This window comes from Mustelus asterias, chromosome 15 (assembly GCF_964213995.1).
Source record: "Mustelus asterias chromosome 15, sMusAst1.hap1.1, whole genome shotgun sequence".
Taxonomy (NCBI): Eukaryota; Metazoa; Chordata; class Chondrichthyes; order Carcharhiniformes; family Triakidae; genus Mustelus; species Mustelus asterias.
In genome coordinates, this window is record NC_135815.1 from 87,540,139 (window position 1) to 87,553,217 (window position 13,079).

Consider the following 13,079-nt stretch of genomic DNA (forward strand, 5'->3'; position numbering starts at 1 on the left):
GGGAAAAAGATACAAAAGTCTGAGGTCACGTACCAACCGACTCAAGAACAGCTTCTTCCCTGCTGCTGCCAGACTTTTGAATGGATCTACCCTGCATTAAGTTGATCTTTCTCTACACCCTAGCTATGACTGTAACACTACATTCTGCACTCTCTCCTTTCCTTCTCTATGAACGGTATGCTTTGTCTGTATAGCGTGCAAGAAACAATACTTTTCAATGTATGTTAATACATGTGACAATAATAAATCAAATCAAATCAAATCAAAATGCTAATTTCCACTAAGCGCCCATCCAATTTCATAGAACATAGAACAGTACAGCACAGAACAGGCCCTTCGGCCCAAGATGTTGTGCCGAGCTTTGTCTGAAACCCAGATCAAGCTATTTCCTCCCTATCATCCTGGTGTGCTCCATGTGCCTATCCAATAGCTTCGTAGATGTTCCTGAAGTGTCTGACTCCACTATCCCTGCAGGCAGTCCATTCCACACCCCAACCACTCTCTGAGTAAAAAACCTACCCCGGACATCCTTCCTATATCTCCCACCATGAACCCTATAGTTATGCCCCCTTCTGAAATTATCGATTGTCTCTGCTTCCCCCACCCTCGCGGGCGGTGAGTTCTGGGTCACGAGCACTCATTTCCTACGATCGCTGCACATTTACTGAGCTGCGAAGTTATTTGGGGCGATCGCGAGGATGTGCGAGGTGATGTGTAAACGGACGCGCCGTCTTTCTTTTCCATTAACCAGCAGCGATCCCGCGCACGCGGTTACCTTCAACTCCCGGAGCTCAGTCACTGCGTCGGAGGTCGGGTTCAGCAGACGCTCTCTCGTCTCGTGGAGCCACTGTTTGACGGCGTTTAATTCGCTCTCCACCTCCTCCCGCTCTTTTAGCTCCTGTTGGACCATTTTCCTGCTCTTCCTTATCTTCTGCCGCACGCTTCAATGAAAGAAAAGAGACTCCCCTCAGTATCCGCCCCAGCCGCGTCTCGCAAGGAAACTGGACCCCGTGGGACAAATCCCTGCCGCACGGGAAAAACACATTGGGTGGGATTTTACCGCCTCGCTCGGGTGAGACCAGAAATTCCCGCAAGGGATCAATGGAGATTTCCGTTTTGGATCCTTGCCCGCGCTGATTCCGTGGCAGGTGAGGTGGCAGAATTCCGGCGATTGTGCTTTTAAAATCTGATGATTTTGAGAAGATGAGAATATAAGGTCGGAATTTTCCCATCCCACCTGGAATTGTGGCGGGCGGGTCACGGGCAACCCCATTGACGGTCCGGCAGGAATTTCCGGCTTTTACACCAGCGCAGCCGGAGAATCCCGCTCTAACTCTCAGCAGGAAAAGTTTAACCATTGACTGGTAGCTTTGTCCACGGAATGAAACATCTGAGACTCCGACCTGCCCCGACATTTATCCCCTCACCGGCACCAGCTGAACAGAGGCACCAGCGATTTATCCCTCCTGGGATCTTGCACAGATTCCCGATAAGGTTCGGTAATTGCTCCCTTAGTTGAAGTCTGCCGCACCCCACCCCCAACCCTCTGCCCCCGCCCCACCCCCTCCCTGCCCCACCACATCAAACAGAACAAAGTACAGCACAGGAACAGGCCCTTCGGCCCTCCCAGCTGTGCTGATCATGATGCTCTAACTAAACTTAAAAAAAACCTTTTGCCCTTACTCAGTCCGTATCCCTCAATCCCTCCCTATTCATGTACCCATCCAAATGCCTCTTAAATGTTGCTAACGTGCCTGCTTCCACCACCTCCTCTGGCAGCGCGTTCCAGGCACCCACCACTCTCTGCGTGAAAAACTTCCCCCGCACATCTCCCTTAAACTTTCCCCCCTCTCACCTTGAACCTGTGCCCCCTTGTAATTGACACTTCCACCCTGGGGAAAAAGCCTCTGACTATCCACCCTGTCTCTGCCTCTCATAATTTTGTAGACCTCTATCAGGTCTCCCCTCAATCTCTGTCTTTCCAGTGAAAACAATCCTAGTTTATTCAACCTCTCCTCATAGTCAACACCCTCGAGACCAGGTAACATCCTGGTGAACCTTCTTTGCACTCTCTCCAAAGCTTCCACGTCCTTCTGGTAATGTGGCGACCAGAACTGCACACAATACTCAAACTTCGGCCTAACCAAGGTTTGATATAGTTGTAACATGGCTCTTTATTGTAACTATTGTTTAAAGTCACTATAATAAGTCTGCGGAGACAGAGGTCCCTTTACCAAAATCCCTTTATTTACAAACTCTAATAAACTTACAGTCAAACTTACAAACAGAGTGCTATCGGTCAGCAGTCTACCTCCGAGGGTGCCAGAGGAACTGACACTCCTGGTTAAATACAAGGAAAAGCCTCCCTGATTGGCCCATCAATTGTCTCCTTAATCAGGGAGCTCATACTCCAATAGGCCAACCTCAATGACTGAAGTCATTACTGTCACCTGGACATCAAATATCTCCCGCAATACAAGCTCCTCCTGTTCCCTTCCTCAGTAAGAAAGGCCTTTGCCACAACTGTCGATGCTCCCCGCTGGTGGATTGTCCATTTACCCCACCTACCCGAGGGAGATGCCCCATTCCCGAAGCCACCCGCCCAATCCACTTACTTGTCGTATCTGTCCTGCATGGCTTTGATCTCGTGCATCACGGGCAGGTCCTCGACCGAGGTGGAAGGCATGGCCACATCCCGGAGCATGTTGAGCGCTTGCTGTCGGAGCACGGTCAGGGTGGACTGCTCCCCCTCCACCTCCTGAGCAAAGGCGTCGTGGTATTCCAGCAGCTCCAGCAGCTCCGTCTTCCTCGCCTTCTCGACAGAGCTGTCAGGGAGGCGGTCCTGCAGCTGGTCCACCACCACCGTGGTCGTCTCGATCTGGGGACCAAGGTCAACCCCGGGTGGGATAAGAATAACTAACACGATCGACAGGAAACAACAAGCGGCTGAAACGCGCCTTCCCTCCGACCCCCCGATCCCCACCACATTGTTGTCAGTGAGTGAGGCTCAGAGGTGAAGATAGGATCAGGGCCTGGCCATTCAGCCCCTCAAGCCCGTTCCATCACTCAGTGACTTCGGGGATTATCTGTTTTTTACCTCCATCTCCCCACCTTGTGAAACTCCTAAGGGGTAGTTGGAGTAAATGGATGATCCACCAGGTCAGGGGTGGGGGGGCGTGCTGGGGGAGGGGTGGGGGACACTGGGGGAGGGGGGTTGGGGGGCAGTGAATAAGGGCATCGAGATTTCCTGGTTATTCACTCAAAGGAATTAGATCTTGAATCCAACTTCATGCAACGCACAAAGCTTAGGAATGGCGATGGAGCAGAACGCTAAATGGGCCGAATGGCCTAATCCTGCTTCTATATCTTATGGTCTAAATCAGGATTGCAGCTAAATTAAATAAAAGGTGGAGATGCCGGTGTTGGACTGGGGTGAACACAGTAAGAAGTCTCACAACACCCCAGGTTAAAGTCCAACAGGTGTATTTGGAATCTGTTGGACTTTAATCTGGTGTGGTGAGGCTTCTTAATGAATTGAATAAGGACATTACATCGGAGCTCTGAGCAGACCCCCTACACGATGGTGGGCATTGTGTTCATATTGCTAACCCTTGTTATTCGCCAGCCTTTTTTCCCGCTCCAAAGCGAAGGGTAAGCCTGAGGGACGTATGGGATATTAACATAGTTGCCCATGGCAAGACCAATCAGAATGGAGCAGCCTGGAAGACCACTAAATTGCAGGGTTGGGTGAGGAAACGTGGCCTTTGAGGGGGTGTGACTGAGGGGAGCCTGATGATGGAAATGGTTGTTGAGTCGGCAAATGGGGCTCAGAATTTGAAATTCACAATGGGACAAGAAGACCAGGGTTCCAACTGGTCAAAGTGTAAATTTAGGACTGAAATAATTGGTCCACACGTAGGCCTGGACTTTCCAGCTCCAGCAGGACGTGGGCAGCAGGTCAATCAAAACCAACTAGCATTGGGTAGGACTGGACAGTCCCAGCAGAGGACAGGCAGGGGGAAGGCAGAAAATCCCACCCATCAAATTGACCTCAAATTGACCTCCAAATACCATTGGAGGGACACCAAGGCATTGGGTGGACCAGACATTGATGTAGGGTCTCTTTAGATGGACGAGTTGGGTTAGGTTGACAAGGTCATCATTATCTTGTGGTCCTGCATTGAACATCATCCTGACCCAGCCTTCTATGATGTAAAAGCTCTCTCCCTTCCACCCAGCCTCCCTCCCCAGAGCTCTGCCCAAACACAAAGGGAAAACCCTCTTTGTTCTCGATCATTTGCCCCCGTCCCAACTGGACCAAGAGAGCTCCTTTGTACTTTGAACCATTGAGACTCCTTTGGGCCTTTCTGCTGTAAAAACAAACACACCGAGGGAAAATAAATCAAAGAATCAATAAGAAAATATACAAAGTACAGGTGTGGCAAGGGGTAGGCTCCGAGTTTGCATCCCGGTTGTAACCCATCCCCTATCTGGAAAGATGACATTTTTCTCCAAGCTCACGGTAAGGGGATAAGGACTGGGAATCTCAGCAGGTCAGGCAGCCTTTCCCCTGGTTTCTGTGGCTATGACTCATCTTTCATTCCCTCCCCCTGCAGTATAAATATCTCCCACTTTCTACACCTTTTAGCTTTGACAAAGGGTCATCTGGACTCGAAACGTCAGCTGCTTTTTTTTGGTTTCAGATTCCAGCATCCGCAGTAATTTGCTTTTATCTGAGGATACGATATCGAGCGGCAACATAAACTCCATTTATCCCTCTCCACAGATTCCACCAGACTGAGGCCGGAATTCTCCCATCCCCCGTCCATTGGAATTTTAGCGGGCAGTGTGCGGAGAATGTGAAACCTCATTGACGGTCGGGAGGGAATTTCCAGCTTTTAGACCAGCGCGGCTGGAGAATTCCGCCCTGAGTGTTTCCAGAGCTCTCTGTTATCATCGGAGGTGTCCCACTAGCGCAGCGCCTGGCTTTTAGTCTGTTGGAAGCGATGTCCAACTTTAACTCTGCTCTCCTACCTTATCAGTCAGGTTTTTCCAGCTCAGGGCGGCTTCTTCCAGCATTTTCTCCTGCTCCCGGGCGACAGTGCGGAGTCGAGTCCATCGCTGCCACACGGTGGTCATCGACCTGCTGATGGTGGCCTTGCTGGCGTTGTTCCCCAGGTTCTCCAGGCGTGAAGCTTGCTCCTCCAGCGCTGTGATCTTCTCGTGGAAGGAGTTCACCACGGACAGCAAGGACTGAGAGCGGAGAGAAATATTGGATCAAACTCGAACGCGATCCTTCCACAAACAGGTATAACTCGGTACAGAACTTTCTACTGAATTCCCTGTCGGACTTTCTTGGTGACCATCTCATCCTGATGGTCCCAATTCCTCCAACAATTGGAAACTTTCTCTCCATCCAATCAATCAAAAACCTTTTGGGGCGGCACGGTGGGTACAGTGGTGAGCACTGCTACCTCACAGCGCCAGGGACCCGGGTTCGATTCCCGGCTGCGGTCACTGTCTGTGTGAAGTTTGTACGTGTCTGCGTTTCCTCCGGGTGCTCCAGTTTCCTCCCGCAGTCTGAAAGACGTGCTGGTTAGGGCGCATTGACATGAATAGGTGCCGGAGTGTGGCGACTAGGGCAATTTCACAGTAACTTCATTGCAGTAGCCTTACTTGTGACTAATAAATAAACTTTAACTTTTCATAATTTCAATGTCACCCCCGCTAGAGAGAAAAGGAACAAGAGAGAATGAAAAAGACATTAAAAAAAGAGTATGTTACGAGCTAGTTATTGATATGAGTTAGTGATTGGAGTGAGCTGGTTTAGTTCTGGGGAGCTAGCTACTGTTATAAGTTTTTGTTGTGAGCTGTGTTACGACGCGGAGGTGATTGTTCCCTCTGCTCGATCTTGGGACCCCTGCAAAGGGATATACCTTGCTTCGTAATCTTGTACAAGTGTGTGTGAGGTAGTGGGAAGTTACTGGTTTTGGTAAATTAGAGCAGGATCTGACACTCTCTATCACGAACAATTAACAGATCTTTATTTTTACACTGGTGACAACCTTATTAAAACAATTAACAAACTGAATAAAATCCCAATAGAATGCTGTTCAAATATTACAAGATCCATTCATGAATAATGAAATAAATCATTACAGAATTCACTCACTCTCAACTAATATACAAACAAGCTTCTTTTGGAAGTAGGAACCTTCTTGGGTGGTGCTCTCATCTGGAACACTTTCTGAGTTGGTACATCTCTCTCGATTTAGATGATGATTTTATGAAGACATATCCAAAACTGCAGGAAAGCTTTGCCTGCCCTCCAAGAGGTGGCAAGCATACTCTGACAGTTACCCCCTCTTGTCCGGGTTTATATACCTGGAATTACCTCACAGTATTCCTGTAATCTGAGTGGCTTGAGGCTGCTAACAACTCTCACATTTGAATTCCATTGGTCCAATTCAAAAGCCTGTTTTGGTCAGTTTGAAAATTGACTGCGAGGATTTAATACAATTGTTGCAAAAACCTACTTCTGCAGCCTGCTCTCTGCAATTTAAAAGCCATGCAGAAGACACCTGCTTTTTAAAGAGACAATCCAAATGATTTCTGATTTTTGTTTCAGCATTTCTTTTCAATATTTACATTTGTCAAACATCACATTTTTAACCTTACATATGCAACTTCACAACAGCTGGTTATTAATGTTAGTTATTGTAATAAGCTAGTTATTAATGAGTTCATTGTAGCGAGGTTGTTCTTGATGTGAGCTAGTTTTTGACGAGTTTTTTTATTGCTGTGAACTAGTTATTGGTGAGTTAGTTACTGTAGTAAGTTAGTTATTGACCTGAGGGACCCGGGTTCAATTCCCAGCTTGGGTCACTGTCTGTGTGGAGTCTGCACGTTCTCCCCGTGTCTGCGTGGGTTTCCTCCGGATGCTCTGGTTTCCTCCAAAAGAGGTGCTGGTTAGGTGCATTGGCCGTGCTAAATTCTCCCTCAGTGTACCCGAACAGGTGCTGGAGTGTGGTGACCAGGGGAATTTGATAGTAACTTCATTGCAGTGTTAATGTAAGTCTATTCGCGACTGATCAATAAACTTAAAAAAGCTAGTTATTGATGTGAGCTAGTTGATGTGAGCTAGTTGATGTGAGCTAGTTGATGTGAGCTAGTTGATGTGAGGTGGTTGATGTGAGGTGGTGGACGTGAGCTAGTTGATGTGAGCTGGTTGATGTGAGCTAGTTGATGTGAGCGGGTTGATGTGAGCTAGTTGATGTGAGCTAGTTGATGTGAGCGGGTTGATGTGAGCTGGTTGATGTGAGCTAGTTGATGTGAGCTAGTTGATGTGAGCTAGTTGATGTGAGCTAGTTGATGTGAGCGGGTTGATGTGAGCGGGTTGATGTGAGCTGGTTGATGTGAGCGGGTTGATGTGAGCGGGTTGATGTGAGCTAGTTGATGTGAGGTGGTTGATGTGAGGTGGTTGATGTGAGTGGGTTGATGTGAGCGGGTTGATGTGAGCGGGTTGATGTGAGCTGGTTGATGTGAGTGGGTTGATGTGAGCTAGTTGATGTGAGCGGGTTGATGTGAGCTAGTTGATGTGAGCTAGTTGATGTGAGCTAGTTGATGTGAGCGGGTTGATGAGAGCTAGTTGATGTGAGCTAGTTGATGTGAGCTAGTTGATGTGAGCGGGTTGATGTGAGCGGGTTGATGTGAGCTGGTTGATGTGAGTGGGTTGATGTGAGCTAGTTGATGTGAGCGGGTTGATGTGAGCTAGTTGATGTGAGCTAGTTGATGTGAGCTAGTTGATGTGAGCGGGTTGATGTGAGCGGGTTGATGTGAGCTGGTTGATGTGAGCGGGTTGTTGTGAGCGGGTTGATGTGAGCTAGTTGATGTGAGTGGGTTGATGTGAGCGAGTTGATGTGAGTGGGTTGATGTGAGCTAGTTGATGTGAGCTAGTTGATGTGAGCTAGTTGATGTGAGCTAGTTGATGTGAGCTAGTTGATGTGAGCTAGTTGATGTGAGCTAGTTGATGTGAGGTGGTTGATGTGAGTGGGTTGATGTGAGCTAGTTGATGTGAGCTAGTTGATGTGAGCTAGTTGATGTGAGGTGGTTGATGTGAGCTAGTTGATGTGAGCGGGTTGATGTGAGCTAGTTGATGTGAGCTAGTTGATGTGAGCTAGTTGATGTGAGCTGGTTGATGTGAGCGGGTCGATGTGAGCTAGTTGATGTGAGTGGGTTGATGTGAGCTAGTTGATGTGAGCTAGTTGATGTGAGCGGGTTGATGTGAGCTAGTTGATGTGAGCTAGTTGATGTGAGCTAGTTGATGTGAGCTGGTTGATGTGAGCGGGTTGATGTGAGCTAGTTGATGTGAGTGGGTTGATGTGAGCTAGTTGATGTGAGCTGGTTGATGTGAGCGGGTTGATGTGAGCGGGTTGATGTGAGCTGGTTGATGTGAGCGGGTTGATGTGAGCTAGTTGATGTGAGCGAGTTGATGTGAGTGGGTTGATGTGAGCGGGTTGATGTGAGCTGGTTGATGTGAGCGGGTTGATGTGAGCTAGTTGATGTGAGTGGGTTGATGTGAGCGGGTTGATGTGAGCTGGTTGATGTGAGCGGGTTGATGTGAGGTGGTTGATGTGAGGTGGTTGATGTGAGTGGGTTGATGTGAGGTGGTTGATGTGAGCTAGTTGATGTGAGGTGGTTGATGTGAGTGGGTTGATGTGAGGTGGTTGATGTGAGCTAGTTGATGTGAGCGGGTTGATGTGAGTGGGTTGATGTGAGCTGGTTGATGTGAGGTGGTTGATGTGAGCTAGTTGATGTGAGCTAGTTGATGTGAGCGGGTTGATGTGAGCTAGTTGATGTGAGCTAGTTGATGTGAGGTGGTTGATGTGAGTGGGTTGATGTGAGGTGGTTGATGTGAGCTAGTTGATGTGAGGTGGTTGATGTGAGTGGGTTGATGTGAGCGGGTTGATGTGAGCGGGTTGATGTGAGCGGGTTGATGTGAGGTGGTTGATGTGAGGTGGTTGATGTGAGCGGGTTGATGTGAGCTGGTTGATGTGAGCTAGTTGATGTGAGCTGGTTGATGTGAGCGGGTTGATGTGAGCTGGTTGATGTGAGCGGGTTGATGTGAGCTAGAACATAGAACATAGAACATAGAACATTACAGCGCAGAACAGGCCCTTCGGCCCACGATGTTGCACCGACCAGTTAAAAAAAAACTGTGACCCTCCAACCTAAACCAATTTCTTTTCGTCCATGAACCTATCTACGGATCTCTTAAACGCCCCCAAACTAGGCGCATTTACTACTGATGCTGGCAGGGCATTCCAATCCCTCACCACCCTCTGGGTAAAGAACCTACCCCTGACATCGGTTCTATAACTACCCCCCCTCAATTTAAAGCCATGCCCCCTCGTGCTGGATTTCTCCATCAGAGGAAAAAGGCTATCACTATCCACCCTATCTAAACCTCTAATCATCTTATATGTTTCAATAAGATCCCCTCTTAGCCGCCGCCTTTCCAGCGAAAACAATCCCAAATCCCTCAGCCTCTCCTCATAGGATCTCCCCTCCATACCAGGCAACATCCTGGTAAACCTCCTCTGCACCCTCTCCAAAGCCTCCACATCCTTCCTGTAATGTGGGGACCAGAACTGCACACAGTACTCCAAGTGCGGCCGCACCAGAGTTGTGTACAGTTGCAACATAACGCTACGACTCCTAAATTCAATCCCCCTACCAATAAACGCCAAGACACCATATGCCTTCTTAACAACCTTATCTACTTGATTCCCAACTTTCAGGGATCTATGCACACATACACCTAGATCCCTCTGCTCCTCCACACTATTCAAAGTCCTCCCGTTAGCCCTATACTCAACACATCTGTTATTCCTACCAAAGTGAATTACCTCACACTTCTCCGCATTAAACTCCATCCGCCACCTCTCGGCCCAACTTTGCAACCTGTCTAAGTCTTCCTGCAAACTACGACACCCTTCCTCACTGTCTACCACACCACCGACTTTGGTGTCATCAGCAAATTTGCTAATCCACCCAACTATACCCTCATCCAGATCATTAATAAATATTACAAACAGCAGTGGCCCCAAAACAGATCCCTGAGGTACACCACTTGTAACCGCACTCCATGATGAATATTTGGTTGATGTGAGCTAGTTGATGTGAGCTAGTTGATGTGAGCGGGTTGATGTGAGCTGGTTGATGTGAGCGGGTTGATGTGAGCTGGTTGATGTGAGCTAGTTGATGTGAGCTAGTTGATGTGAGCGGGTTGATGTGAGCGGGTTGATGTGAGGTGGTTAATGTGAGCTAGTTGATGTGAGCGGGTTGATGTGAGTGGGTTGATGTGAGCAGGTTGATGTGAGGTGGTTGATGTGAGCTAGTTGATGTGAGCTGGTTGATGTGAGCGGGTTGATGTGAGCTGGTTGATGTGAGCGGGTTGATGTGAGCTGGTTGATGTGAGCTAGTTGATGTGAGCTAGTTGATGTGAGCGGGTTGATGTGAGCAGGTTGATGTGAGCGGGTTGATGTGAGCTGGTTGATGTGAGCTAGTTGATGTGAGCTAGTTGATGTGAGCGGGTTGATGTGAGCTGGTTGATGTGAGGTGGTTGATGTGAGCGGGTTGATGTGAGCTAGTTGATGTGAGGTGGTTGATGTGAGGTGGTTGATGTGAGCGGGTTGATGTGAGGTGGTTGATGTGAGCGGGTTGATGTGAGCTGGTTGATGTGAGGTGGTTGATGTGAGCGGGTTGATGTGAGCTGGTTGATGTGAGGTGGTTGATGTGAGCTGGTTGATGTGAGCTAGTTGATGTGAGGTGGTTGATGTGAGCTGGTTGATGTGAGCGGGTTGATGTGAGGTGGTTGATGTGAGGTGGTTGGTGTGAGGTGGTTGATGTGAGCGGGTTGATGTGAGCTAGTTGATGTGAGGTGGTTGATGTGAGGTGGTTGAGGTGAGCTAGTTGATGTGAGCTAGTTGATGTGAGCTGGTTGATGTGAGCTAGTTGATGTGAGGTGGTTGATGTGAGCTGGTTGATGTGAGCGGGTTGATGTGAGGTGGCTGATGTGAGGTGGTTGATGTGAGGTGGTTGATGTGAGGTGGTTGATGTGAGCGGGTTGATGTGAGCTGGTTGATGTGAGGTGGTTGATGTGAGCTGGTTGATGTGAGCTGGTTGATGTGAGCTAGTTGATGTGAGCTGGTTGATGTGAGCTAGTTGATGTGAGCTAGTTGATGTGAGGTGGTTGATGTGAGCTGGTTGATGTGAGCGGGTTGATGTGAGGTGGTTGATGTGAGCTGGTTGATGTGAGGTGGTTGATGTGAGGTGGTTGATGTGAGCTAGTTGATGTGAGTGGGTTGATGTGAGCGGGTTGATGTGAGCTGGTTGATGTGAGCTAGTTGATGTGAGCGGGTTGATGTGAGCTGGTTGATGTGAGCGGGTTGATGTGAGCTGGTTGATGTGAGCTGGTTGATGTGAGCTGGTTGATGTGAGCTAGTTGATGTGAGCTAGTTGATGTGAGCTGGTTGATGTGAGCTGGTTGATGTGAGCTGGTTGATGTGAGCTGGTTGATGTGAGCTGGTTGATGTGAGCTAGTTGATGTGAGCTAGTTGATGTGAGCGGGTTGATGTGAGCGGGTTGATGTGAGCTGGTTGATGTGAGCTGGTTGTTGTGAGCTAGTTGATGTGAGCTAGTTGATGTGAGCTGGTTGATGTGAGCTGGTTGATGTGAGCTGGTTGATGTGAGCTAGTTGATGTGAGCTAGTTGATGTGAGCGGGTTGATGTGAGCGGGTTGATGTGTACGGGTTGATGTGAGCTGGTTGATGTGAGCTAGTTGATGTGAGCGGGTTGATGTGAGCGGGTTGATGTGAGCTGGTTGATGTGAGCGGGTTGATGTGAGCGGGTTGATGTGAGCTGGTTGATGTGAGCTAGTTGATGTGAGTGGGTTGATGTGAGCTAGTTGATGTGAGCTAGTTGATGTGAGCGGGTTGATGTGAGCGGGTTGATGTGAGCTAGTTGATGTGAGCGGGTTGATGTGAGCGGGTTGATGTGAGCTGGTTGATGTGAGCGGGTTGATGTGAGCGGGTTGATGTGAGCGGGTTGATGTGAGCTGGTTGATGTGAGGTGGTTGATGTGAGGTGGTTGATGTGAGCTAGTTGATGTGAGCTAGTTGATGTGAGCGGGTTGATGTGAGCGGGTTGATGTGAGCTGGTTGATGTGAGCGGGTTGATGTGAGCGGGTTGATGTGAGGTGGTTGATGTGAGCTGGTTGATGTGAGCTGGTTGATGTGAGCTAGTTGATGTGAGCGGGTTGATGTGAGCTGGTTGATGTGAGCTAGTTGATGTGAGGTGGTTGATGTGAGCTAGTTGATGTGAGCGGGTTGATGTGAGCTGGTTGATGTGAGCTAGTTGATGTGAGGTGGTTGATGTGAGCGGGTTGATGTGAGCTGGTTGATGTGAGCGGGTTGATGTGAGCTGGTTGATGTGAGCTGGTTGATGTGAGCTAGTTGATGTGAGCGGGTTGATGTGAGCTGGTTGATGTGAGCTAGTTGATGTGAGGTGGTTGATGTGAGCTAGTTGATGTGAGCTAGTTGATGTGAGCGGGTTGATGTGAGCGGGTCGTTGTGAGCGGGTTGATGTGAGGTGGTTGATGTGAGTGGGTTGATGTGAGGTGGTTGATGTGAGCTAGTTGATGTGAGCTAGTTGATGTGAGGTGGTTGATGTGAGCTAGTTGATGTGAGCTGGTTGATGTGAGCGGGTTGATGTGAGCGGGTTGATGTGAGCTGGTTGATGTGAGCGGGTTGATGTGAGCTGGTTGATGTGAGCTGGTTGATGTGAGCTGGTTGATGTGAGCTAGTTGATGTGAGCTAGTTGATGTGAGCTGGTTGATGTGAGCTGGTTGATGTGAGCTGGTTGATGTGAGCTGGTTGATGTGAGCTGGTTGATGTGAGCTAGTTGATGTGAGCTAGTTGATGTGAGCTGGTTGATGTGAGCTGGTTGATGTGAGCTGGTTGATGTGAGCTAGTTGATGTGAGCTAGTTGATGTGAGCGGGTTGATGTGAGCGGGTTGAT

At 48.8% G+C, this 13,079-nt stretch overlaps 2 protein-coding genes across 7 annotated transcripts in view; one reads left to right on the top strand and one right to left on the bottom strand.

Moving 5' to 3' along the window:
* The window catches only part of esr1 (estrogen receptor 1), an 887,250-nt gene that overhangs the window by 757,736 nt on the left and 116,435 nt on the right, over window positions 1-13,079 (top strand). The window contains exon 9 of one of the 6 annotated variants that reach the window (XM_078230312.1): window positions 5,459-5,505. The exons of the other annotated variants lie outside the window; for them this stretch is intronic. The gene's annotated coding sequence lies outside the window, so the exon portion shown is untranslated. Of the gene's footprint in view, window positions 1-5,458; window positions 5,506-13,079 lie in introns of those variants that run through there. 6 annotated transcript variants of the gene reach the window in all.
* Window positions 1-13,079, bottom strand: part of LOC144504750 (nesprin-1-like) — a 603,924-nt gene that overhangs the window by 235,498 nt on the left and 355,347 nt on the right. Inside the window, exons 78-80 of the mRNA XM_078230493.1 lie at window positions 5,035-5,253; window positions 2,616-2,878; window positions 776-941 (exon numbers count right to left, since the gene is read on the bottom strand). Coding sequence (XP_078086619.1) covers window positions 776-941; window positions 2,616-2,878; window positions 5,035-5,253 — 648 coding nt within the window. The remainder of the gene's footprint in view (window positions 1-775; window positions 942-2,615; window positions 2,879-5,034; window positions 5,254-13,079) is intronic.